The following is a 27,649-nucleotide window of genomic DNA, read 5'->3' as shown; positions in this document are numbered from 1 at the left end:
TCTTAAATCTCCCTCAAGAGAGCAGCCAAGAGGATGAGACATGAATGTGAACGAGTGTGCAGCCTGATTCGCTTGCGCTTCCGGCTTGATTGTGTGGCTTCACGGCCGTCATGGCTACGGAGTCCGAGTAGGCCCTAACTTGTGGTTCCGTGGTGACCTCATGTGGTTCAAGGCGGTATCTGCTCTGAGGGACCCAGTCCCTCACTGCGAGACAGAACTGGATCAGGGGTATATACTGATCTGCCAATGCTAAGAGGCACCTAAGTTCCCCCCAGGGACGCAGGCAAGCAGTCACCTGAATGGTATTCTCTTTCGACGGGCCAGCCACCCTTGCTTGTCTTTGCACCACTGACTCAAGGCGGGATATACAGTGAGGGAGAAATTATTGGTTACTGGTTATTCTTCTGTTGACTGACTCCTTGAGCTGACAGGTAAGAGATGAGGTTTTCCTCAAAACCCTGCCAGATAGATTACGCTTGTCAACATGGGTGGCAGTTCCTCTGAAGCAACAGTTTTAGACTGATAAAGAACTTTAAGAAGGGCTTTGCAGGAGATTAGTCAAGATGACCCCCAGGAAACTTAACTTATGTGAGCTCAGTTGGCCATCCTTTGATGTTGGATGGCTGCCAGAGGGCAATCCTGACCTTCCCACTGTCCAAGCAGTGAACCAGGTAGTCACTGGGACTCCAGGCTTCTCTGTCCATGGGATTTTCCAGGCAAGAGTACTGGAGTGGGTTGCCATTTCCTTCTCCAGGGGATCTTCCTGATCCAGGGATCAAACCCAGGTCTCCTGCATTGCAGGCAGACGCTTTACCTTCTGAGCCACCAAGGAAGCCCCCATACATAGACACCTGGCTTCTATAGCACAGATCCTGCCCCCATGGGCAAGATTTTGCATGAACAGATAGGGACAGAGTAGGGTATTTGTTCCCCAACCAGAACTCAGAAAAAGAAAGAAGAGAAAAAATATATATTCCAGGGAGATCCAGTGGAAGACCCATGACTGCCCCTGCCATACCTTCCCCGGACTCCAGACGCCCCGGCACAGTCAGCGCCAGACCCATTGCCAGACAGTCCACCTCCCTCCACGTCCCCCGCAGCACCTCATGAGCAAGACACCAGCCCTGAGCCAGTAGGGAAGCAGCTCCGCTCAGCCAAACAGTCTAACCAGCTGGCCACCGCCCATGAGACGCCACTGCAAGAAACTCAAGGTCCTCAACAAGTGGACAAGGCTCAGTCCAGCCTGGTCGCTCCCTCCTCTATCACCAGCCTTCAGCCCTACTGATCTCCTAAACTGGAAACACCATAACCCAGCGTACTCGGATAAACCACCAGCTATGATTGACCTCCTAGGGTCCATTTCCCACACCCATCAGCCTACATGGGATGACTGTCACCAGCCCCTTACGTCTCTCTTCACCGCTGAAGAAAGGTGATGCATCTCAACAGAAGCCCCCAAATGGCTCTGAGGACAAGTGTCCACAGAGGTCTTAGATGCAGAAGGATGGGCACAAGAAGTGATGCCAGAGATGAGGCCTGGTTGGGATTTCAATTTCAGAGGAGGATAAGAAACCCTGGGTTGCTACTGTGATGCCTTTCTACATGGATTTCAAGCAGGAGCCAAAAAGCCCACCAATATGTTCAAAATTACAACAACAGTCAAAAAAGGCAGATGACATTCCCACCAATTTCTATGAAAAACTGTGTGAAGCATTCCGGACATACAACCTGTTCATCCCTGAGACAATGGAGAATCAACCAATGATTAATGCTTCCTTTGTGGCTCAATCCTGTGCAGACACCCAACGAAAGCTCCAAAAGCCGGAAGGCTTCACTGGGATGAATCCCTCACATTTACTGGAGGTAGCAAATAAAGTCTTCGTGAACCTAGACCATGAAGCCCAATGAGAATCAGATAAATTAATGAAACAGAGAGCAGCCCTGCTAGCAGCATCACTGAGGAGCTCAGATCAAGTGAAACAGAATGTCCCCTTGTGGAAAGGGGAAACTAAGAAGAGACCACCTCTACACCACCACCAGTGCACCTATTGCAAGGACACTAGACACTGGAGGATTGAGTGCCACCGTCACAGAGGGACATCTAAGGGTCAAAGAAGTTCGGTCAACCCCAAAAGAAAGGCACCAGCCTGAGCTGGCCGTCCAAAACCTTGTTGGCCTGGCTGGAGCAAAAGCAGACTAAAGAAGACTGGGGTCACTAGTCCTGGGCCCTTGGGAGCTCCTGGTCACAATGAAAGTAGGAAGCCAATCAATGACTTTTGTGGCAGATACTGGAGCTGAACACTTCATGGAAACCACACCTCTGGCTCCCCTCACAGGCCGAACAGCAACTATTGTTGGGGCCACAGGGACATGGCAGCCTGCTCATTGTGCAAGGCCCATTCGTGTCAGCTAGGGGGCCATCTGGTGACTCATGAATTTCTCTGCTTACCTGAATGCCCCATTCCCTGGCTGGGTAGAGACTTACTGACAAACCTGGGGGCACAAATTACCTTTGCTCCTGGAAAGCATACGAGCCTCACTCTGAGGAGCCAATCAGCTCTGACAAAGGCCATGACTATGCCCAGGGAAGATGAATGGCATCTCTGCTACTCACGGAGGGAAAAAATAAATCCCCCAAGCTTGCTAATAGAATTCTCTGATGTCTGGGCAGAGAAGGAGCCCCCAGGTTTGGCCACAAACCATGCCCCCATTGTAGTGGACCTGAGGCCAGGAGCCACTCCTGTTATAAACAATATCCAGTACCTACAGGAGGCATGCCTGGGAATTTGGGACCACAGCCAGTGCCTACGAGATGCCAAGATCCTAATGGAATGTCAGTGTCCCCAGAACACCCCACTCTGACCAGTCAAAAAGTCAGGAGGGAATGACTACCGCCCCATCCAGGGCCTCTGTGGCATCAACAGTGCGGTGATCACCATCCATCCCGTGGTCCCAAATCTCAACATTCTCCTGAGTCTCTTACTGTCTCATGCAAGCTGGTTCACCTGCTTTGATCACAAGTATACATTCTTCTGGCTCTGGCTCTCACCAGCCTGCCAGCCAGCCCTTCTTTGCCTTTGAAAGGGAAGACCCACACACTGGGAGGAAGACACAGCTGACTTGGACCCGGCTGCCACAAGGCTTCAAAAACTCACCTACCCTGTTTGGTGAAGCCCTGGCTGAAGACCTTGCTGCCTTTCGCAGAGAAACTTTGAACTGCACACTACTCCAGTATGTGTATGTCCTGTTGCTAGCCAGTCCCACCCAGGGGATTGCTGGAGAGGCACCAAAGCCCTGTTGGCTTTTCTCTCCACCACAGGGTACAAGGTGTCATGGAAAAGGCTCAGATCTGTACACAGGAGGTCAAGTACCTGGGCTTTGTCATTTGAAAAGGGCATCGGGCACTGGGACAGGAGGGGAAGCAAGCCATCTGCTCACTACCTCGGCAGAACACCACGAAAGAAGTCTGTGAGTTCCTCGGGGCTGGATTCTGCTGGATCTGGATACTGAGTTTCTCTGAAATTGCCAAGCCTTTGTTGAAAGCCACAACAGAGTGGTAAGGATCCCCTGGAGTTGCACCCTTAACAGGAAAAGGCCTTCAAGGAGATAAAGAGACTCTAGACCACTGTTCCTGCATTAGGGCTGCCAAATGCGGCACAGGACTTTAACCTCTTTGTGCATGAGAAAAATCACACTGCAGCAGGGCTCCTCACACAAACAGTTAGGCCATGGCAGCGCCCGGCCACATACCTGTAAAAGCGACTGGATCCAGCAGCTGTGGGATGGCCACCATGCCTCCAGGCATTAGCTGCCACTGTGATTTTGGCCAGAGAAGCAGATAAGCTTACTCTAGGACAAAATATAAAAGCAAAGGTTCCCCAGGTTGTTACTGCCCTGATGAACAGCCAGGGCCATAAGTGGCTGACCAACTCCAGGATGATTCGCTATAAAGGACTGCTCTGGGAAAACAAACAGGTACAACTCGAGACTGTGTGGATGCTGAACTCCGCCACAGTTTTACCTGTGTAAGTGGGAACCCCCGACCATAACTATAAGGAGGTCATAGATGAAATTCGCTTGAGCAGGCTTGACCTGATGGACATCCCCCTCCAGAACCCAGAGCTGGAACTGCTCACTGACAAAGGCAGTTTCATCCAAGACGGGCAGCACAAAGCAGGCTCTGCCGTAACAACAGTTGACGAGAAAGTGCAGGCCGAGGTCTTGCCACAAGGGTGGTCAGCACAACAGGCTGAGCTACGGGCATTCACCCAGGCGCTAAGGCACACCAAAGGGAGACGAGTCAACACCTATACTGATACCAGGCATGCCTTGGATACTGTACGTGTACATGAAGCCATTTATAACGAAAGGGGACTATTGACAGGAGGGGGAAAGGAGATTAAAAACAAAAAAGAAATCCTTTAGTTGTTAGACGCAGTCTGGAAGCCTTTCCAAATAGCAGTCATCCATTGTAAAGGCCATCAGCGAGGAACTGATCCAATCAGCAAAGGAAATTGGTCAGTTGACCAGGCAGTCAGGGAGGCGGCGACCCAACCAATCCCCAGAGTCGACCCTGAGGCAACCTTTAAGGTCCTCTTGGCACCAGAATTGCCTCCGTCCCCAAGATACACCAAGTAAGAAGACCAATGGGCTCTAAATGATGGAGGAATAAAAGATAAGGAGGGCTGGTGGAAGCTCCCAGACCAAAGACTCACTGTCCCCAGCAGTCATGCAGTCCAGCTGGTAAAACAACATCATGAGACAACTCATTTAGGAAAAGCTGTGCTGGAGAGCTTACTGAGCTGCTACTGTTTCGATTTTAAGCTCCCAACCCTGTGTGCCCAGATCAGTACTAGAGGTGTGACTTGTACACAAAACAACGCCAGCCAAGGACCAAGACCTAACCCAGAGATGCAGACAGTTGGGACTCTGCCCTTTGAAGATCTAGAAGTGGACTTTACTGAAGTCAAGCGGTATAGGGGCTGTTAGTGTTTACTTGTGGCAGTCTGCACCTACTAGGGATGGGCTGAAGCCACCCCACATGCACTGGACAGACATGAGAAGTGTCCAAGGCCCTACTAAGAGACATAATCCCGAGATACGGGCTGCCTCGGTCCTTAGGGTCTGACAATGGGCCAGCTTTTGCGTCTGAGATAATGCAAACTTTATCCAGGACACTGGGTATCGAATGGAAGGGTCACACCACTTACAGGTCACAGAGCTCAGGGAAAGTTGAACGCATGAATGGCACCCTCAAGACTACATTAGCTAAACACTGTCAGGAGACTCATTTATCTTGGGTTGACATGTCACCACTAGCCTTAGTCCGAGCCAGATGTATCTTGCAGTCCTCAGACAATTATCTTCTTGAGATCTTATATGGGAAAATGCCCCCAGGGATAGGAAAACTCAAAGGAAACCCCCAACAACCAGCTGGCCTGGAGATGTACTGACACTTCCAGGCTCTGGGAAAAGTCTTCCACCGTACAGCCCAAGAAACCTTAGAAAGGACACCCATTTCTTTGGGCAATTGGATTCATCCCTATCAGCCCAAAGATGAGCTATGGGTTAAAGACTGGAAAAAGAACCACTTCCACAAGTTCAGACAGGCCCTCTCACTGTCGTCCTGGCAACACCTACTGCTGTTAAAGTTATAGACTTCATGCCTTGGATCCACCCCCAGAGTCAAGAAGGCAGTGGCTTCCTGTGACGAGGACATCTGGAAAGCAATTCAGGACTCTGAAAATCCCCTCAAGGTCTGGTTCCAAATACAGTGGCCCTCACCCACAAAGGGCGCTCGCTGAGCTCTGCTCTAGTCACTTCAGAAGCTGACTAATCAATGCAGAGCAGAAGTTTGAGGATTGTTCCAGCCACACTCCGACAGCTGACTGGTCATTCCCTGGCAGAAGACTGAGGATCTGGCTATCAAAATATCAATGGATTTTCATTGTCAACCTTGGTCTGTATCCCTGGTTGGAGTTATTGCTGTGTTCTTTGCTCCAGGACTAGCTTTGGTCGCACTCCAGGACTGGGATTTGGGTCCAAAGCTGCAGTTAGCTGTCTGTTACCTCACTGTAGCGGGAAGCCTCAGAGATCATGTCTCTTATGATCAATTCGCCCTACTAACTAAATCGCTCACAGTATAGCTGACCCCCTTCACGATAGGCTCAGTTGCTATAGCCATGACAGCCCAAAGACGGGGAGAAAACCTTTTGCTAGTGTTCAGTTATCTGTTATGTGCAGGTTGCTTTGCAATCTTTTCTGTCGCTTGCTGTAACAGATGGTGCCGTTCCTTACCCATCACGCACCGGTCAACATTACAGTCAACCCTTGGAAAACTGTGTCCTTAATCATCAGCGTGAACAACGTGTAGATAGCCAATCCTATAGGCTGGTCACCTACTGCCTTAACCATGTGACGTATATCCAGAGGCCTGGGCACCGAAAATGTTCTCCATTCATGCCCCCCGCTGCTGCTACCTTTCCCCCACCAGGTGGTCCAAGCCCCAGCGGTATCCTGATGCCATGCCATTGTCATCATGCCCCTGTGCCTCCGTTTACCCCCAAACAGCACACAGATGCAATAAAAGAGAACAGGTGTCTGTCTACAAATAAATGGAAAAACCTACTGGACAGGAACAATAATGCAGACAGACACAATCATGGAGCAACTTTGCCCTGAACACTCAGACTCTGTCCTTTGGCAGTATGACTCAGGTTACAGAGTTAACTCCCCTTTAAACTCTCATCTGTACCAGGTTCTCAGTGCAACCCATCGCCTTCTTAAAGACACCATCCCCCAGCTGGTCAGGGACTGCCGGCTTTGCTTATCCTAAGGAGTGCCACGGCACTTAGGTACACCAGTACCACTGAATAATGCAACAGCCATGGGACCTCCTATATATTCACCCTTACAAGGGCCAGTCTTAAGGACAACTGAGCTAACTCAGAAGGCTCCAGAATGCTTTACAAATAATGCAGGAACTGAACCTGTAGACAAATCAGCCAGGGACCAATGTAATCAAACTTTAAAAGGTGAGTGGCCCACTCATCCTCCCACAAACACGATATGCTGCTGCCCCTATCAAGGCCTTTTCTTTGTGGGAAAGATGCTTATGCCTACCAGTCAGTTGGATGGGTATCTGCATCTTAGCTTTCCTCACTCCGCCGATGAATATTGCCCCTAACAGCCAGACTCTCACCTTACCTTTGGCAGCAAAGACATGGTCAAAAAGGGCCATCCAGTTTATGCCTCTACTAGTTGGTCTGGAAATTACTCCTGGAATAGGTATGGGAATAGGAGGAATTGTTTCATCAACCTCCTCCTACCATACACTATCCAGGGACTTCACAGACAACACTGAGAGAGCAGCCAAATCTTTAGTGGCTTTACAGGACCGAACAGATTCCCTGGCTAAGGTGGCTTTACAGAATAGGAGAGGACTAGACTTACTGACAGCTGAAAAGGGAGGCCTCTGCCTCTTCTTGAACAAAGACTGCTGCTTTTATGTAAACCAATCAGGAATAGTCAGGGACATGGCCTAATATCTAAGGGAATGAATGATGAAAAAGAGAGAGGAACTAGCAAATTCCTGGGGTCACTGGAACCACACATGGAGCTGGACATCGTGGGTCCGCCCTTAAGCCAGTCCTCTCTTCACGTTCTTTGTGCCGCTCTTGTTTGGTCCTTGTATTCTCAGTGCTATTACCCAGTTCATAACCTCTCGAACCGAATCCATAGTTACAATGGTAATCGCTCAATATACCCCCTAAACAAAGGGGAGCTTTGAATACCCTACCGAAACACGAGATGATGCTTTCTACAGGGAATGACAGAAGCATCAAGAGGGGGGAATGCAGAGGATAAGGTAAAGTTTTACATAACCCCCTGCTCCTTCTGCCTCTGTAATTCAGCTTGCTCCTTGCAAAGTCTGGATCACGCAGGTCACACCGTCTCAGAAAGTGGGGACTCACAATACTAGGAACTGGAGCTTATCTCACTCACCTTTGTCCTGCTCTTTGGAATCTCCCAGCCCCTGCAAACCCACAGTCATTCCTGTCCGTGTTTAAAAACTCGGTAACCCCTTTTTTGGGGATCCCAGCTTAGAGTGCCAACTCCTCTAGGCCTGCCAGCATAGTAAACCTGACTTCTCCAACTCTCTGAGTGTGGTGCTTGGTTTCTCAAGCACTGGTTTCTGCAACAAAGCTCAGAGAGGGGAACTCAGCAGCCTGAGGTCACAGAACTGAGCCCAGCCTTGGATTGTTGGATATCAGTGCTATTCCACTTTGCCCTTTCCCCTCTGGGTAATCTGGCTCTGAATCTTACTGAACCACAAGCTGAACCCTTGCAGGCCATGGTCCTAGCCTTGGGGCAGCTTCAACATGCACAGGTCTTGTGACCAAGGCAACCTAAGTATTCTCATCTGTAAAGTGGACCTGTAGTGACCAGGGACTGGGAGGTGTGCTGACCTAGGGAGGGAGAAGCACACAGCCCAGGAGTGTCCAATCCTGTCCTGTCTCTGAGAGGCATTGTGTTACCTCGGAGACGGCCCAGCGGAGCTGCTGGAGCTGCTGCAGGCCCCAGGCCGGGTCCAGGAACCGGTGGGGAGCCAACAGCACGTAGCGTGTGAACATGGACTCCCCAGCGTACAGCAAACTGCTGGCTCGCCTTGCCAGCCCCTTGAGACCACTTCGGGAGGCGTAGAATCCGGTCCAAGCATGAAATATTTCTAGAAGCAAAAGGTCAGTAGTGGGTGTGAGGTCCTGCCCATGGAGGCCCCTGAGCCTCATCTGGGAAATGCTGAGGAAGATGAGGTCAGAGATAGATCTGCCTGGGTCCCCAGGGACACAGCCTAGGTCGGGGGGTGATCTCAGGGCTCCTGTCCCAGCCAGATCAGCAATGGTACAAGATTCCTGGATGGCTGGGCAGCTGGCAGGGACAGGCTGGGCTGGGGCAGGCCTGGAGAGGCCCGAGTGCTGAAGCACTGTGATGACAACAAGAATTCAGTGTGCACCTGAACCCTCAGTAGGGCCTGTGGGGAAAGGCCCTGAGTACCTCAGGGGAGGAGGGAGAGGGATGACGGCGAGGGCTGAGGGACCCAGGGGGAAGTGCTGGAGTGCTGGCAGCCCCTGTGTGCCTCTGGAGAAAAAGTGGGTCCCGGAAGGCATGCATTTCAGCAGTTCTCTCTGGATGCTCAGCAGGGAAGGATGGCAGCGGTGTGGGAGCTGTGAGAGCCCCGGAGCCACGGTCCTGACCCTGGACTAAGAGTGTGAGGCTGGTGGAATGGGCAAGAGTCTGAGCACCTTGGGGCTGGGATGTGTCTCAGCAGGTGGTTCAGGGTTCCCAAATGTTCACTCCTCCTGCCTCCTCCCCAGGCTGGGTTGTGCCTCCATTCTCTGTTCTTCCCTCAGAGGACCTTGGCTAGACAAGGAAGGGAAGCCAGGAGGACCTGGGAAAGGCTACAATCTGAGGGGGGAGACACAGGGACCCTCCACAGCTCCTCCCGGAAGCTGAGCACACAGGTCAGGCACTGGCTCACCACAGCCTCAGCTCTAAGCAGGGACCCAACTAGACAAAGCTACCAAGATAACCCTGTGCTCAGATCAGGACCAAGTCTCCTCCTTGAACTTTAGTCTCTGATTAAATGGTGCCTCTCTAGAGGGAGGCTAAGTAGCCACACCCACCTCGCTTTTCACTGGACCTTTCAGCATACACTCCTTCCTGCCTCCTGGTAACCACGCCCACATCCTCTATCCCCTCCCACCTCAAGTGTGACCACGCCCACACGGCAGTGTCACACCCACCTCAATTGGGACACCGCCCACATTCTGGTAGCCCCTCTCATCTACTCTAGGAGCCAGCCCTCCCCCAATCTGATGAGGTCCCAAGGGAAGTGTCCTGAGAGATATGTAGCTCCCCTTTCTCACCACTCAGGCAGAAGACCAAGGCCGGAGAGGCACTGCAAATCCAGATCTGGGGCAGTCAGGGTGGCACCCAGCCCAGAACCAGCCCTGCAGCTGGGGGCCCATCCTGTTGTCTCTTCGGAAGGAAAGGAAATGAGAAGGGAAGTGGTTGTATTTGAACTGCCATGTGGGATTCCCTCCAGTCCTCTGAGAACCCATGTCATGGATGACAAAACCAAGCCTCAGAGCGGTGACGTCATTTACCCAAAGCCACCCAGCCCGTGGGGGCAGGAGCTGTGATCTCAACCCAGGTGAGCATCTGAGTCACCGCCTGGGGCCAGCCCTGCTGAGACACTGTGCCTGCTGAATGGTGAGGGCGGGCAGGGCACAGGCCCTGGAGAGGCGCAGCTCAGGCACCCTGGTCCCCTGGAAGATGCTCAGCCAGTGGATGCTGCTGTGAGCCTGTGTCTCCTAACTGTCCATGGAGACAGACACTCACCTCACCTCTCCCTTCTAAAACGACCTGTCCTGCTGAGTGATCCCACCATGGACCTACAGCTGGGCAAACCTGCCTGGGAAGTAGGACCTGATCAGGGTCCCTGGGGAATCCTGGCTCATGGGGTCCTGGCCACAGTCTCCTCCCACGACCATACCCCTTAGCTCCTCTTTTTTTTTGGAAAAGGGGAGCAGGACAACAAGGATCCTTCAAGGATTCTGGCATTGTATGCAGTAAGAGTTTCAGATACTCAATAATTTAGCCAACGCCATCCCCCGCGGATGCCCTGAGCAAAGGCTGGACTGGGGTGTGGAGGGCGTTCTGCCTCCCCAGCTGTCAGTGGGAAGCTGTGTGTGCATAATTCCTGTCTGGCTTGCAGATAGCGGGGCTGGACCTTCTAAGGGGGTCCGCTTGGAGGTGGGTGGGGCTGGACCTGGAAGAGACGCTGATGCTGGGCTTCCTTCAGGGCAATCAGGCCCCGGGCTAGCTTCCTCAACACGGAGTGCCCACAGCATGTCCAGGATGGAGCCTGGCCTCCCAGGATGGAGATGCTGCTGTCAGTGTTAAAAGCTGCATCTGCTGAGCCCTGGCTCTGGCCCAGGCACTAGGCTAAGGGCTCTCCTCATCTCACTTCATTCTCACACTGGATGAGCTAACCAAGATGAACATCCCCCCTCTCCTGACACAGAGTGGTTCCACAGTGCACACAACCCAGCACAAGGCTCACTCCATGACCTTTCACTCTGAGCCTTGCTGGCCGCAGCCAAACCTGTCCTGGCCTCCAGGACACAGGCTTGTGGGAGACGTGGGCATTATTGTGCCCACTAATGACTCTGTGGCAATAGGTGAAAAGTGGGACCCTGAGGGGAAGAGGAGACACCCGATCTAGACTTAAGGTCAGGAAAGGCTTCCTGGAGGAGGTGACATGCATGCATGCATGCTCAGTCCTGTCCAACTCTGCGACCCCACGGACTGTAGCCCGCCTCTGTCCATGGGATTTCCCAGGCAAGAATCCTGGAGTGGGTTGCCATTTCCTCCTCTGAGGGATCTTCCTTACCCAGGGATGCAACCTGCATCTCCTGTGTCTCCTGCATTGGCAGGTGGGTTCTTTACCACAAGCACCACCTGGGGATCAGAGGAGGTGACATTACAGGACAACTGGGACTTTGCAGGAAGAGGAGGTGGGCACGGGGCAGTCCTTCCGGCAGCACTGCAATAAAAGGCAGAGACGGGACCTGCTGCATGTGGACAGCGTGAGAGGCTCCGGGAGCTAGGAAGCGGGCAGAGTGTGGAGGGGGTCAGGAAGGAGGGTCAGGGCCTGTACCTCCCCCAGGGCCCCTAGCAGGCTCCAAGCAGAAGCCTGAGCAGGCACTGAGTTGGGGGCCCCTTTCCTCCCTGACACCGAATCCCTCCCTGCTCCGCAACCAGCGGCTCCTACCTGAGGAATAAGGCAGGAAGTCTTGGTGGTCTCGGACCTTCCAGGAGAGCCGGTGTGCATGCACAGCCCGGAAGTAGTTGCCGAGCGAGGCATACTTCATCCGGATGCCGTGCTTGTCTGTGAACTTGTTGACCTCCTCCATTACACGGTCCATGTTGGTGAATTGCAGTGAGGCGTTGAAGAACTGCCTGTCACATCCCTGCAGGCCCGGGGACAGAAGCAACGTCCTGTCCTTCTGGGTGCAGAGCCCAGCCTGCACGGGGAGAGCCCCTCTTACTCCCATGACCGCCCACACTCCCCGCGGCGGGCACGGATCCCGGGCCCTGTGCGGGCTGTGTCTGCCTCTTTGCCATGCTGAGGGTGATTCCCCAGCACTGGTTTGTCTTACAGCTGCAGGTTTGTACCCTTTCACAACATTCCCCCAATTCTGCACACTCTCCAGGGCCGCTTTTGGCTGCCCAAATCTGATCTCTTTCTGTATGAGACTGATTTTGTAAAATTCCACGTAAGTGAGATGATTTAGGTTTTGGTTTTCTGTGTCTGCCAGATTCCGTTTCCTGACAATTTCTTAAATCCCAGCACTGCTCTTAGGTATCAATAACCTTGATTATGATGAGATACTAAACAAGAATAAAAAACAGAATGGCTTGCTTGAATTTACTGACCTTAATCCCGTCCTCAGAAAGATGTCAAAGTAGAAAAACAGATAAATTCCTGGAAATACATAACCTGCCCAGTCTGAATTATGTGTAAATAGAAAGCCTGAACAAATGGATACTAGAACCAAACTGAACCAGGATCCAAATACTTCTCAAGAAAGCAAAGATCAACATTCAGCAGTGATGTCTATCGAATGTTGAAGAATTTATACAAATCCTTGTTCAATCAGTTCAATCACTCGGTTGTGTCCAACTTTTTGAGACCCCATGGACTGCAGCACACGAGGCTTCCCTGCCCATCACCAACTCCCAGAGTTTACTCAAACTCATGCCATCGAGTTGGTGATGCCATTCAACCATCTCCTCCTCTGTCATCCCCTTCTCCTCCTGCCTTCAAATTTTCCCAGCATGAAGGTCTTTTCCAATGAGTCAGGTCTTCGCATCAGGTGGCCAAAGTGTTGGAGTTTTAGCTTCAGGATCAGCCCTTCCAATGAATATTCAGGACTGATTTCCTTTACTATTGACTGGTTTGATCTCCTTGCAGTCCAAGGGAATCTCAAAAGTTGTCTCCAACACCACAGTTCAAAAGCATCAGTTCTTCGGTGCTCAGCCTTCTTTATGGTACAACTCTCATATCCATACATGACTACTGGAAAAACCATAGCTTCGACTAGATGAACCTTTGTTGGCAAAGGAATGTCTCTGCTTTTTAATATGCTTTCTAAGTTGGTGATAACTTTTCTCCCAAGAATCAAGCATCTTTTATTTTCATGGCTGCAGTCACCATCTGCAGTGATTTTGGAGCCCAATACAGTAAAGTCTTTCAGTGTTTCCATTGTTTCCCATCTCTTTGCCATGAAGTGATGGGACCAGATGCCATGATCTTAGTGTTTTGAATGTTGAGTTTTAAGCCAGCTTTTTCACTCTCCTCTTTCAGTTTCATCAAGAGGCTCCTCAATTCCTCACTTCTTCCATAAGGGTGGTGCCATCTGCATATCTGAAATTACTGATATTTCCCCCAGCAATCTTGATTCCAGCTTGTGCTTCATCCAGTCTGGCATTCTGCATGATGTACTCTTTATATAAGTTAAATGAGCAAGGTGGCAATATACAGCCTTGATTTACTCCTTTCCAAATTTGGAACCAGTCCATTGTTCCATGTCCAGTTCTAAATGTTGCTCTTGACCTGCATACACATTTCTCAGGAGGCAGGTAAGCGGGTCTGGTATTACCATCAAGGATTCAGGAATACAGATCCTTGTTAGTCTCTTTTACAAACTAGAAGGGGACTGAAAGTTTTCAACATAATTTTACAACTCCAAGACTACCCTGACACCAAACCAGGCAAAGAAGCCTCAAGAAAAGAAAATTATAGCTGAATATATCCTAGGAACATAGATGCAAAAATCCTCAACAATATAATAACAAACAAAATCAACAATACTTGAAGACAATATTGCATCATCATAAAGCAGAATGCAAGGGATTTATTCCAGGAATGCAAGGATCAGTCAACATCCTCAAATCAACCAATGAAAAAATGTGAGATAAAAATTATATGATCATCTCAACAGATGCAGAAAAGGCATAAGACAAAATTCAAATTCCATTTGTGATAAAAATTCTCCTCAAAGTGGGTGTGGATGAAAATTACAACATAGTAGAGGCCATACATGACAAGCTGACAGCTAACACCAACTCAAGGAAGAAAAGGTAAAACTATTCCTGGGAGATCAGGAAAAAGATGAGGATGATCCCACTCACCACTTATTTAATGTGGTATTATAAATCAGAGCTGCAGTAATTAGTAGTGAAAAAGCATGGAAATCAGAACAGAAGAAATAAAATTCTCACTAATAGCTGCTGTAATGATGTCATAAAAATAGTGACTACAGAAAACCCTAGAGACAAATCTTAAAAATTTTTTTAATATCAATGTATTTATTTTAATTGGAGGCTAATTACTTTACAATACTGTATTGGTTTTGCCATACATTGACATGAATCCACCACAGGTGTACACGTGTTCCCCATCCTGAACCTCCCTCCCACCTCCCTTCCCATGCCATCCCTCTGGGTCATCCCAGTGCACCAGCCCTGAGGATTCTGTATCATGCATCGAACCTGGACTGGCAATTCATTTCACATATGATAATATACTGGTTTCAATGCCATTGTCCCATATCATCCCACCCTTGCTCTCTCCCATAGAGTCCAAAAGACTGTTCTATACATCTGTCTCTTTTGTTGTCTCACATATAGGGTCATCATTGCCATATTTCTAAATTCCATATATATGTGTTAGTATGCAGTATTGGTGTTTTTCTTTCTGGCTTACTTCACTCTGTATAATAGGCTCCAGTTTCATCCACCTCATTAGAACTGATTCAAATGCATTCTTTTTAATAGCTGAGTAATATTCCATTGTATATATGTACCACAGCTTTCTTATCCATTCATATGCCGATGGACATCTAGGTTGCTTCCATGTCTTGGCTATTGTAAACAGTGCTGCGATGAACACTGGGGTACACGTGTCCCTTTCAATTATGGTTTCCTTGGTGTGTATGCCCAGTACTGGGATTGCTGGGTCATATGGCAGTTCTTGGAGAAGGAAATGGCAACCCACTCTAGTGTTCTTGCCTGGAGAATCCCAGGGACAGAGGAGCCTGGTAGGAGGCCGTCTATGGGGTCGCAGAGAGTCGGACATGACTGAAGCGACTTAGCAGCAGCAGCAGCAGCATGGCAGTTCTATTTCCAGCTTTTAAGGAGTCTCCACACTGTTGTCCATAGTGGCCGTGCTGGTCTTAAATGAATAACAGCAGTAAAGTTGCAGGATAGAATATCAACAGACACAATCACCTGCTGATTAGTGTTTCCACATGCTAACAACAAACCATCAGAAAGAGAAATGAAGGAAACAGTCCTCTTGATAGTTACATGAAAAAGGTAAAATGCTTGGGGCTGGTGCACTGGCACGACCCAGAGGGATGGTACGGGGAGGGAGGAGGCAGGAGGGTTTAGGTTGGGGAACACGTGTATACCTGTGGCGGATTCATGTTGATATATGGCAAAACCAATACAATACTGTAAAGTTAAAAAAAAAAATTAAAAAAAGGTAAAATGCCTAAGAATACATTTCACGGAGCAGGTGACAGCCCTGCACACTGAAAACTAGATGACACTGTGATGATCAAAATGGAGGAAGACACAAGTTAAGTGGGAAAATATTCTGAGCTCGTGACTGCAAGAGGAGGGCTGCGTTTTCCAAAGCAATCTAAAGATTCAAGGCAAAACCTTTTAAAATTCCAATGATGTTTTTCACACAAATAGAACAACCAATCCTGAAATTTATGGGAACCACAAAGACCATGAGTGGTCAGAGCAATCTTTAGTAAGAACAAAACTAGAAGCATCGTACACCCTGATTTCAGAGTTCACTGCAAAGTCATAGCAATCTAAATAGTAGACAATAAAAGATACAGATAGATCAATGGGATAGAATAGAGAGCTCAGGAACAAAGCCATGTGTGTATGGTAATTACACTAAAGCAAAGGGCAAGAATATAAACTGGGAAAGGACGTCTTCTACCAGAAATGGTCTTATGAAAACTGCACATCCTCAGGTGTAGAATGAGGTTGGACCACTGCCTGACACTGTACTCAAACAGTAAGTCAAGCTAATTGAAGACTTGATTGTAACTCCTGGAACTATAAGGGCTTCCAGAAGAAAACATACACTGTAAATTCCTCATCATCAATCTTGGTGATGAGTTTTTGGATTTGACATCACATGGAAAAGGAACACAGAGAATAATAAGACTACATCAAACTAAAAGCTTCTGCACAGCAAAGAAACTTCATAAATAAAGACAGCCTATGAAATGGACTTCCCTGGTGGCTCAGATGGTAAAGCGTCTGCCTACAATGCAGGAGACCCGGGTTCGATCCCTGGGTTGGCAAGATCCCCTGGAGAAGGAAATGGCAATCCACTCTAGTACTATTGCCTGGAAAATCCCATGGACAGAGGAGTCTGGTAGGCTACAGTCCATGGGGTCACAAAGAGTCGGACACGACTGAGCGACTTCACTTTCACTTCCATGAAATGAAACATTTGCAAGTCATAAATCTGGAAAGGCATAATACACAATATATAAAAAGAACACATATAGATCAGTAGTAATGATGAAAACGATCCAGGTAAAAAATAGGCAGAGGTCCTGAATAGATATTTGTCTGAGAAGACATGAAGATGCCAACAGACACAGGAAAAGATGCTGAACAAATCGAAACCACACAGAGGTACCACCTCACACCTGTTACGACGGCTATTGTCTAAGTGAAAAGAAACAACAAATGTACATCAGGATAAGGAGAAATGTAAACATTCACGCACTTTTGATTTAAAAGTAAATTGTTCCAGCAATTATGGAAAGCAGTGTGGAGGTTCCTCGAAAAACGAGTGATAGAGCTGCCACGTGATTCAGTCTCCCCGCTTCTCTGTATTTATTCAAAGAGAACAAAAACACTAACTTGGAAGGACTTCTGCAACCCTATGTTCACTGCAGCTGTATTTATAATCGGCAAGAAATATGGAATCAACCTACATGTGCATCAGTGGACGACGAGATCAAGAAAATGTTATATATGTACACGGTATTATTCACCATAAAAAGAGGAAATCCTGCCGTTTGCAAGAGCATGGATGAAACTTCAGGGCACTATGCTCAGGAAACCAGTCAGACAGAGAAAGATGAAATACTATATGGTCTCAGGTATACGTGAATGAAAGGAAAACAGAAAGTATGTGGAAAATAACTTCATGTATGGAGAGAACATATGGGTAGATCCAAAGACAGGGGCTGCAGGGTAGGCTAAATGCTTGACAGAGGTCAGAAGTTATGTTTCCATCTGAAAAACACGTCATGAGGACGTAACGTGCAGCATGCTGAGTGCGGGAGCGTGCACACGTGCGTTCTCGCTCGGGAGCTTTTCTGACGGCTCTGAGCACAAATTCCACTTTCTTAGCTGCCCTGCTAAGCACCTATGTGGCCTCAGGAAGATTCCCTAACCTCTCTGGCTCTCAGTCCCTTATGAGTAGACAGGACACCATAGGGCCTGCCCCTATGCCCAGTGGGCAGAGGAAATGGAGGATACACATGCATCCCATAGAACGGGGTGCTCCCTACAGTTTAGCAGTGATGACATAACATCAGGCACTGTCCCCTGGGGTGTCTTTCCCACTTGACCTCAGATCCAGCCTATGGAGCAGGTCCTGTCATCATCCCCATTTCACAGATGAGGAAAGTGAGGCTCAGAGTGTTCCCAGTCCCACAGCCCCTGAGTAGGAAGCCAGGATTCAGGCCGAAGCCTCTGCTCCCAGCATTGAGAAGGAGAAAGGAGGGGAGAGCTGGGGAGAGGCTGGAGCCTGCGTCGGGCAGGGGCTGCATTGGAGGCAGAGGTTGTTGGGGTGATCCAGGGTGGGGTGAGGAGCTGGTAGACTGGGTGAGGACTCGGGGTGCAGGGAAGGAGGACTGAGCCGGAGCTGGGATGGCCCACTGTCTGGATGGACACTGGCCTGATTAGAACAGGACACACCATCCTGGGGTGGACCCGGCTGCTGGGGTGGGACACATGAGAGCAGCCCTTGTGCAAAGTTGAGCGATCAGGGCCAGGGACCCCCACTTACCCAGGGCCAGAGGATGTGTGGTGTCCGGAACCAGGTGGCTCGAGCCAACACGTTGTTCACCAGGAGATTGGTAAAGCTTGGGATGGTGTCCTCAGTGACAGGGATTTCCATGAAGGGGTACAGGCCATTCTTGGGTGGACCTGGGAAGACTGGGTCGCCATCCCAGTAAAATCCCTCACTGAGAGAGAGACAAGTGTTAGGGACCAGCCCTGAGAAGGGCAGCAGCCCGAGACCTAGGAGGTCGGGAGGACTCAGCAAGGCCAGAGCAACTATGCCTGCAGATCTGGCTCGGGGCCTCTGTCTCCCATCAGAGGGTAGAGGGCGGTGGTGGGCAGATGAGAGCTGAGTGGACAGAAGGCGTCACCTTTCAGCCCTGCAGGACCTTGGGCACGTGACCCTACAAGCCCATATTTTTTCAGCTGTTCCGTGGAGCCCACAACCTCTGGGCCCCACTTCCTTCACGTGGATCAGGAGCAATTCATGCGATCACTCATTCTTTAGGTCATCCTTGTGCCCTTCAGTTCTGATTCCAAGAACCCCGAGCAGGGCTGGGACCAGAATGAGGCAACTGAGATACTTGCCTTCACACAAAACTGCGCACTTGTAAAAATCTCAGTAACAATTTAATGAGATTTTCACACTTTTCAAATAAAAAAAAAAAAAGCAAAAAACATCGTGATGAACAGAATCACAAAATTCTATATAAAGACAGAGCAGTATTACAAAATCCTCAGACCCAGGGAGACTGAGGACACGGAGGCCTTGGTGCTGCCTTCTGAGCCCAGTGCAGCTGCCCTACAGCTGCTACTGCGCATGTCCAGGCCTCAGTTGTTCTTTCTGTAAGATGGGTGCTCAGTGCGTGTCCTCAGGGCCGGCCATGAGGGGCGTGCCTGAGGTGGTCCAGGGAGGGAGCTGGGACGGGGGCTGGCCCGAGGCAGGTGCTCACGAGCAGTAGCCAAACTGGTCCAGGACGTGTGTGAAGATTTCCTGCTGTGCCGACAGGGATCTGGACCCTCGCCACACGAACTGCAGCTGCTGCAAACCCAGAGGGAAGGGAGTGAGGGCACAGGGGCGACACGGCTGCCGGCTCCCCGCCAGGCCCCGCCTGAGTCTCCTCGCCGCCCCCGCTGCTCTCAGGGGTTCAGGTCAAGATCCTCCTCTGCTGCCCCCTCCTCAAGATTCGCCCTGACCTCCCAAAGCCACAGGAGGCGGGGGAATCGGCCCTCCAGATGGTGCCTGTCTGCACCTTCATCTGACCCTCCTCAGGGCAGGACTCTCTGTCAGGACCTGCCAGCCAGGCTGTCTCTAACTCGGCTTGAATGCCTGCAGACACCGGGAGCTCGTCACTATTACTAAAGGTACAGCAGCTTTTTTCAGTTCTGATGGTGAGAAAGTGGATGAGTAGATGCGGCTCACCACTCACCCGGTTATCCTGCATGGCCTCCTTCAGGTTGTAGTCGATCCTAGAGATGACGTGGGCATTGAAGCCCGCCAGGGCAAAGAGGGTGGGGGTCGTGGAGGATGCACCAAACGGGTCCACCTGCCAGGAGAACTGTGGCCGGACCCCAAATGTTTCATAGAGAAAGCCGTGTCCTTCTGCAAAGAGACAGCCAGGCGGTTGGACTTGGGGTGGGCTCTGAGAACTCAGGGACCAGTGGGAGCAGCAGAGGAGGTGCAGGAAGCAGAGGAGACCAAGGAGGAGCAGCTGGAGAAGAGGCGGAAGACTTGGGGATGGGGGGTCTGAGACGGGGGTTCAGCAATCTGTGAAGGGCACACCCTGTCCCCGTATCATCTGCCTGAGGAGGGCAGGTCTGATGTCCCCTAATTCCACACTCAGAGTCCTCACTTCAGTCAGGGAATATTGACCCAGACCCAAGGGACGACTTAGCACTGGTCCCACAGGTCATGGAAAGATCACCCACCTCTGCCTGATTCTTGTTTTCTCCACCTCTGTGGGAACTAGAAGTGGGCATGCAAATAGTTATAGCTGAAAAGATGTATGGGCTTAACTGGCTTGAGTTGCAGGGCAAGAATTCACACATTTTCTATTTTAAGAAGATTCAGCAAGCAATGTCCCCTTGTACCCCTTTTCTTTCCTGATGACTGGAGCTGTAGCAGCCATTTTGTGATCATGTGGGAGAGGATATGAGAATATGAGAAACATCAGTGGGCTGCAGAATCCATCCCTAAATCCTCCCCCTTCTTTGTAAGGAAGCAGTAAATATCTTAATGACAGCTCAGTGTACCTCAGGTTTTTTCAACACTGTTAGAAAATCTTCCTGAGGTCCAGATGAACAGGTGATTAATGCATAAAACAATTAATCTTTGCCCAACATATACTCTCCCCTCTGCCTTTTAGGAACAGAATCACACAGCCCCTCCTAATTAGGACAGGGTAATAGACTCCCGGCAGGAGCCTGCATTCCCCTGCCTCCTGAGGATGACAGACCACGTGAGGAGGTTCTGAACAGTGGATGTGCCCAGAAGTGATGAAGGTAGTTCAGGGTCACCTTTTCGAGGATGCACTGCCCTCTTCCCTTCATTCCCCTCCCCTTCCCAACTGAGATGATATTTCAGGGGGGTGAGGCACCTTCAGCCATGCAAGGAAGACAGGGACACCCTGTGGGGGTGGCAGAGCAAAACACACCAGCTACTGGAAGCCTCATTACTCTGTGGAGCAGTGACCCCTGATGGCCCAGAACAGCCCTCAGTGTAGACTCCATGCCCCACCCCCTCGCTGAGAGAAGTAACCTTCCCTCTTGCTTGAGTCACTGTCACTCAGTCACCTTCTTGCAGCTGAACCAGCGTCCTAATGAGCACAAAGACCAGGTCAAGACCTCCCTGCCCAGTAATGGAGGACGGGGCAAGAGTGCAGGGGCCAAGGTGCCCGAGAGGCCAAGGGGACACTGAAATTGTGGTCTCCGCCTCAGCTGGAGAGACCTGCTTCCTTCCTCCTCAGGAGAATGTTAAGCAGTTTTCAACTCTGCTGAGGAGGAGTCAGAGAGAAGCAGGGAGGTGGAACAGAGGGGCACCCAGGAGACAGGGGATTACTGGTATTGGGAGGGGGAGGGGGTGGGCACAGGCCGAGAGCTGGGGCAGGAATAACCAGGACAGCAGGGTCCTCTCAGGACTGTCCCAGGTGTGTCCTTCCCTCTTGGGGACATTTGCTTCTATCACTGCAGTTATGGGAGCCCCAGCCCCCATGTGACCTGAGCTGGGCTCCCTCCCAGAGGATGGGGTCACTGGGGGCACCCTTTTGTGTCCCACCTCTCTTCCAGGCCTCTGCTGAGAATCCCAGCTGAGAAGTGTCACCTCAGGGAGAGGATGAGCTCGCATCCCCAGGGCCTGATGCCCACACTCAGCTCGTCCTGTCCTCTGAGCTGCTGGGAAAACCGCCATTCCCTCATTGAGATATTCTATCTAAAACTAAGTCTCGAGAGTGTTTATCAAGACCTAGGAGAATGAAAACACAGTGACTCAAAACCTATGGGATGCAGTAAAAGCAGTGCTAAAAGGGAGGTTTATACCAATACAAGCCTACCTCAAGAAACAAGAGAACCATCAAATACACAATCTAACTTTGCACTAAAGCAACAGAAAAGAAGAACAAAACCCCCCAAAGTTAGTAGAAGGAAAGAAATCATAGACATCAGAGCAGATAAATGAAAAAAAAAAAAAATGAAATAGACAATAGGAAAGATCAATACAACAAAAATCTGATTCTTGGAGAAGCTAAACAAAATTGATAAATCATTAGCCAGACTTATCAAAAATAATAGAAAGATTCAAATCAATAAAATTGAAAATGAAAAATAAGTTATATCGGACAACACAGAAATACAAAAGATCATAAGAGACTACTATGAGGAAATATATGCCAATAAAATGGATAACATGGAAGAAATGTACACATTCTTAGAAAAATACTCCTTTCCAAAACTGAACCAGAAAGAAATAGAAAATATGAACAGGCCAGTCACAAGCACAGATTCCCAAAACTGTATTCACAAAATTTTCCAACAGAGAAACACCCAGGGCAAGAGAACTTCACAGGCGAATTCTGTCAAAAGTTTTGAAAACAGCTGTTACCTATCCTGCTCAAACTCTTCCAGAAAATTGCACAGGAAAAAATCATCCCAGTTCATTATACATGGCCACCATCACCCAGATAACAAAACCAGACAAAGATGGCACAAAAAAGAAACTTACATGCCAATATCACTGGTGAAAATAGATGTAAAAATACTCAACAAAATTCTAGCCAACTGAATCGAACAACACATTAAAAAGATCATACTTCATGATGAAGTAGACTTTATCTCAGGGGTGCAAGGATTCTCCAATATACAGAATATCACCATCACACAAGAGACAAATCAATCAATATGACATGCCATCTTAACAAAATGAAAGATAAAAGCCACGTGGTCATCTCAGTAGATTAAGAGAAAGCTTTTGACAAAATTCTACACTTATTTATTATAACTCTTCAGACAGTAGACATACAAGGAGCACACCTAACACAATAAAGGACTTACACGACAAAGCCAGAGCAAGCACTGTTCTCAACAGTGAGAAACGGAAAGCATTTCCTCTAAGATGAGGAATAAGACAAGGGAGAAGGCAATGGCAAGCCACTCCAGTACTCTTGCATAGAAAATCCCATGGATGGAGGAGTCTGGTGGGCTGCATTCCATGGGGTCTCTAATAGTCAGTCGCGACTGAGCGACTTCACTTTCACTTTTCACTTTCACCCAATGGAGAAGGAAATGGAAACCCACTCCAGTGTTCTTGCCTGGAGAATCCCAGGGACGGGGGAGCCTGGTGGGCTGCTGTTTATGGGGTCGCACAGAGTCGGACACGACTGAAGCAACTCAGCAGCAGCAGCCCACTCTTGCCACTATTATTCAACATAGTTTGGGAAGTCTTAGCTACAGCAATCAGAGAAGAAGAAAAAAAAAAAAGAATCCAGACAGGAAAAGAAGTAAAATTCTCACAGTTTGCTGATAACACGATAATATACAGAGAAAACTCTAAAGATGCCACCAGAAAATTACTAGAGGGAATCAGTGAATATAGTAAAGCTCAGTTCAGTTCAGTTCAGTCGTTCAGTTGTGTCTGACTCTTTGCGACCCCATGAATCGCAGCACGCCAGGCCTCCCTGTCCATCAACTCCCAGAGTTCACCCAGACTCACGTCCATCGAGTCAGTGATGCCATCCGGCCATCTCATCCTCTGTCATCCCCTTCTCCTCCTGCCCACAATCCCTCCCAGCATCAGAGTCTTTTCCAATGAGTCAACTCTTTGCATGAGGTGGCCAAAGTACTGGAGTTTCAGCTTTAGTATCATTCCTTCCAAAAAACACCCAGGGCTGATCTCCTTTAGAATGGACTGGTTGGATCTCCTTGCAGTCCAAGGGACTCTCAAGAGTCTTCTCCAACACCACAGTTCAAAAGCATTAATTCTTTGGTGCTCAGCTTTCTTCACAGTCCAACTCTCACATCCATACATGACCACTGGAAAAACCATAGCCTTGACTAGACAGACCTTTGTTGGCAAAGTAATGTCTCTGCTTTTGAATATGCTATCTAGGTTGGTCATAACTTTCCTTCCAAGGAGTAAGTGTCTTTTAATTGCATGGCTGCAGTCACCATCTGCAGTGATTTTGGAGCCCCAATAAGCAGGGTGACAGTATACACCCTTGATGTACTATTTTTCCTATTTGGAACCAGTCTGTTGTTCCATGTCCAGTTCTAACTCTTGCTTCCTGACCTGCATATAGGTTTCTCAAGAGGCACATCAGGTGGTCTGGTATTCCCATCTCTTTCAGAATTTTCCACAGTTTATTGTGATCCACCTAGTCAAAGGCTTTGGCATAGTCAATAAAGCAGAAATAGATGTTTTTCTGGAACTCTCTTGCTTTTTCCATGATCCAGCGTATGTTGGCAATTTGATCTCTGGTTCCTCTGCCTTAAAACCAGCTTGAACATCTGGAAGTTCACAGTTCATGTATTGCTGAATCCTGGCTTGGAGAATCTTGAGCATTACTTTACTAGCGTGTGAGATGAGTGCAATTGTGCAGTAGTTTGGGCATTCTTTGGCATTGCCTTTCTTTGGGATTGGAATGAAAACTGACCTTTTCCAGTCCTGTGGCCACTGCTGAGTTTCCAAATTTGCTGGCATATTGAGTGCAGCACTTTGACAGCATCATCTTTTAGGATTTGGAATAGCTCAACTGGAATTCCATCACCTCCACTAGCTTTGTTCATAGTGATGCTTTCTAAGGCCCACTTGACTTCACATTCCAGGATGTCTGGCTCTAGGTCAGTGATCACACCATCGTGATTATCTTGGTCATGAAGATCTTTTTTGTACAGTTCTTCTGTGTGTTCTTGCCACCTCTGCTTAATATCTTCTGCTTCTGTTAGGTCCATGCCATTTCTGTCCTTTATCGAGCCCATCTTTGCATGAAATGTTCCCTTGGTATCTCTAATTTTCTTGAAGAGATCTCTAGTCTTTCCCATTCTGTTGTTTTCTTCTATTTCTTTGCATTGATCACTGAAGAAGGCTTTCTTATCTCTTCTTGCTATTCTTTGGAACTCTGCATTCAGATACTTATATCTTTCCTTTTCTCCTTTGCTTTTCACTTCTCTTCTTTTCACAGCTATTTGTAAGGCCTCCCCAGACAGCCATTTTGCTTTTTTTGCATTTCTTTTCCATGGGGATGGTCTTGATCCCTGTCTCCTGTATAGTGTCATGAACCTCAGTCCATAGTTCATCAGGCACTCTGTCTATCAGATCTAGTCCCTTAAATCTATTTCTCAGTTCCACTGTATAATCATAAGGGATTTGATTTAGGTCATACCTGAATGATCTAGTGGTTTTCCCTACTTTCTTCAATTTAAGTCTGAATTTGGCAATAAGGAGCTCATGATCTGAGCCACAGTCAGCTCCTGGTCTTGTTTTTGCTGACTGTATAGAGCTTCTCCATCTTTGGCTACAAAGAATATAATCAATCTGATTTTGGTGTTGCCAAATTTGCCTGTTACTCCAGGTGTTTCTTGACTTCCTACTTTTGCATTCCAGTCCCCTATAATGAAAAGGACATCTTTTTTGGGTGTTAGTTCTAAAAGGTCTTGTAGGTCTTCATAGAACCGTTCAACTTCAGCTTCTTCAGCGTTACTGGTTGGGGCATACACTTGGATTACTGTGATATTGAATGGTTTGCCTTGGAAATGAACAAAGATCATTCTGTCATTTTTGAGATTGCATCCAAGTACTGCATTTCAGACTATTTTTGACCATGGTGGCTTCTCCATTTCTTCTAAGGGATTCCTGCCCGCAGTAGTAGATGTAATGGTCATCTGAGTTAAATTCACCCATTTCAGTCCATTTTAGTTCGCTGATTCCTAGAATGTCGACGTTCACTCTTGCCATCTCCTGTTTGACCACTTCAAATTTGCCTTGATTCATGGACCTGACATTCCAGTTTCCTATGCAATATTGCTCTTTACGGCATTGGACCTTGCTTCTATCACCAGTCACATCCACGGCTGGGTATTGTTTTTGCTTTGGCTCTATTCCTTCATTCTTTCTGGAGTTGTTTCTCCACTGATCTCCAGTAGCATATTGGCCACCTAGTGATTGGGGAGTTCCTCTTTCAGTATCCCATCCTTTTGCCTTTTCATACTGTTCATAGTAAAGTTACAGGATATAAAAGTAATAAACTGAAATCCCTTGCACTCCTATACCCTAATAATGAAAGGCACATTGTACTCCTAATGTTCACTGTAGGATGATTTGCAATAGCTAGGATATGGAAGCAGCCTAGATATCTGTTGACATGGATAAAGAAGTTGTGATACATATATGCAATGGAATATTACTCAGCCATAAAAAGGAACACATTTGGAGGAAAGGAAACCCCAATGCCATTGTGATGTCCTACACACAGTGCCTCTTTAGTGGAGTGAGAATGGGTAGAGCTCAGCACACACTGCAGTCAATCCTTGCTCATCCACTGACTCTTTGTCCTTCTTGTATTCTCTATTCTGCTTGTATTCTCTATTCTATACTCTATTCTGCAAAGGAGCCTGAGAGCCATGATGCCCCTGCACACCCTGCCTTTACTGGTGAGTGAGGTGATATGTTATGACCAACCTAGATAGCATATTCAAAAGCAGAGACATTACTTTGCCAACAAAGGTCCATCTAGTCAAGGCTATGGTTTTTCCAGTGGTCATGTGTGGATGTGAGAGTTGGACTGTAAAGAAGGCTGAGCACCAAAGAACTGATGCTTTTGCACTGTGGTGTTGGAGAAGACTCTTGAGAGTCCCTTGGATTGCAAGGAGATCCAACCAGTCCATTCTGAAGATCAGCCCTGGGATTTCTTTGGAGGGAATGATGCTAAAGCTGAAACTCCAGTACTTTGGCCACCTCATGCGAAGAGTTGACTCATTGGAAAAGACTCTGATGCTGGGAGGGATTGTGGGCAGGAGGAGAAGGGGATGACAGAGGGTGAGGTGGCTGGATGGCATCACTGACTCGATGGAGGTGAGTGTGAGTGAACTCTGGGAGTTGGTGACGGACAGGGAGGCCTGGCGTGCTGCGATTCATGGGGTCGCAAAGAGTCGGACACGACTGAGCGACTGAACTGAACTGAGGTGATATGTGTAGAGAACACTTGTTAAATGGAGAGGAATGTGCCCACTAGTTGCCATGTGAGTGGTGGTGCAGGGGATGGTGGTGATAATGGTGGTGCTGATGGTGGTGCTGATGGTGGTGATGATGGCGGTGCTGATGGTGGTGATAATGGTGGTGCTGACGGTCGCAGTGACACTGGTGTTGGAGGTGGTGCAGGTGCGGATGGTGATGGTGGTGGGAATGGTTGTGATGGTGATCGTGTTGAAGGTGCTGGTGTTAGAAGTGATACAATGATGTGCTGAGCTGTTAGTGGTGGTGATGGTGCTGGTGCTGGTGGGTGAGGTGATGGCAGAGATGGCATCTGGCCTTTACTGATCATTTACTAGGGACCCACACACTGTACACTATGTGCTCTGTTGGAATTATCCCAATTTAATCCCGATAACCTGATGCTGGGAGGGATTGAGGGCAGGAAGAGAAGGGGACGACAGAGGATGAGATGGTTGGATGGCATCACCGACTCAGTGGACATGGGTTTGGGTGGACTCCGGGAGTTGGTGATGGACAGGGAGGCCTGGTGTGCTGTGGTTCATGGGGTCACAAAGAGTCGGACATGACTGAGCAACTGAACTGAACTGAAAGGAATCTCCATAACACCACTTTGAGGTAGACCTTCCATCACTACTGAGCACTTTCACAGAGGAGGGAACCGAGCCCTAATGAGGCTGCATCACATGCCAGGGTCACAGAGTTGGGAGTTAGCAGAGTCAGGAGTCAGCCAGGCTGGCTTGTCTAGAATCCACACCCTCATCCCCTGCACTC

At 48.7% G+C, this 27,649-nt stretch overlaps 1 protein-coding gene across 1 annotated transcript in view; it reads right to left on the bottom strand.

Moving 5' to 3' along the window:
- The window catches only part of LOC139183687 (epididymis-specific alpha-mannosidase-like), a 52,920-nt gene that overhangs the window by 20,630 nt on the left and 4,641 nt on the right, over positions 1-27,649 (bottom strand). Inside the window, exons 4-8 of the mRNA XM_070791850.1 lie at positions 19,608-19,780; positions 19,131-19,219; positions 18,185-18,362; positions 11,837-12,035; positions 8,538-8,728 (exon numbers count right to left, since the gene is read on the bottom strand). Coding sequence (XP_070647951.1) covers positions 8,538-8,728; positions 11,837-12,035; positions 18,185-18,362; positions 19,131-19,219; positions 19,608-19,780 — 830 coding nt within the window. The remainder of the gene's footprint in view (positions 1-8,537; positions 8,729-11,836; positions 12,036-18,184; positions 18,363-19,130; positions 19,220-19,607; positions 19,781-27,649) is intronic.

This window comes from Bos indicus, chromosome 6 (genome assembly GCF_029378745.1).
Source record: "Bos indicus isolate NIAB-ARS_2022 breed Sahiwal x Tharparkar chromosome 6, NIAB-ARS_B.indTharparkar_mat_pri_1.0, whole genome shotgun sequence".
Classification (NCBI taxonomy): Eukaryota; Metazoa; Chordata; class Mammalia; order Artiodactyla; family Bovidae; genus Bos; species Bos indicus.
Note: the sequence above shows the minus strand (reverse complement) of the source record. Positions and strands in the feature narration are given on the sequence as shown.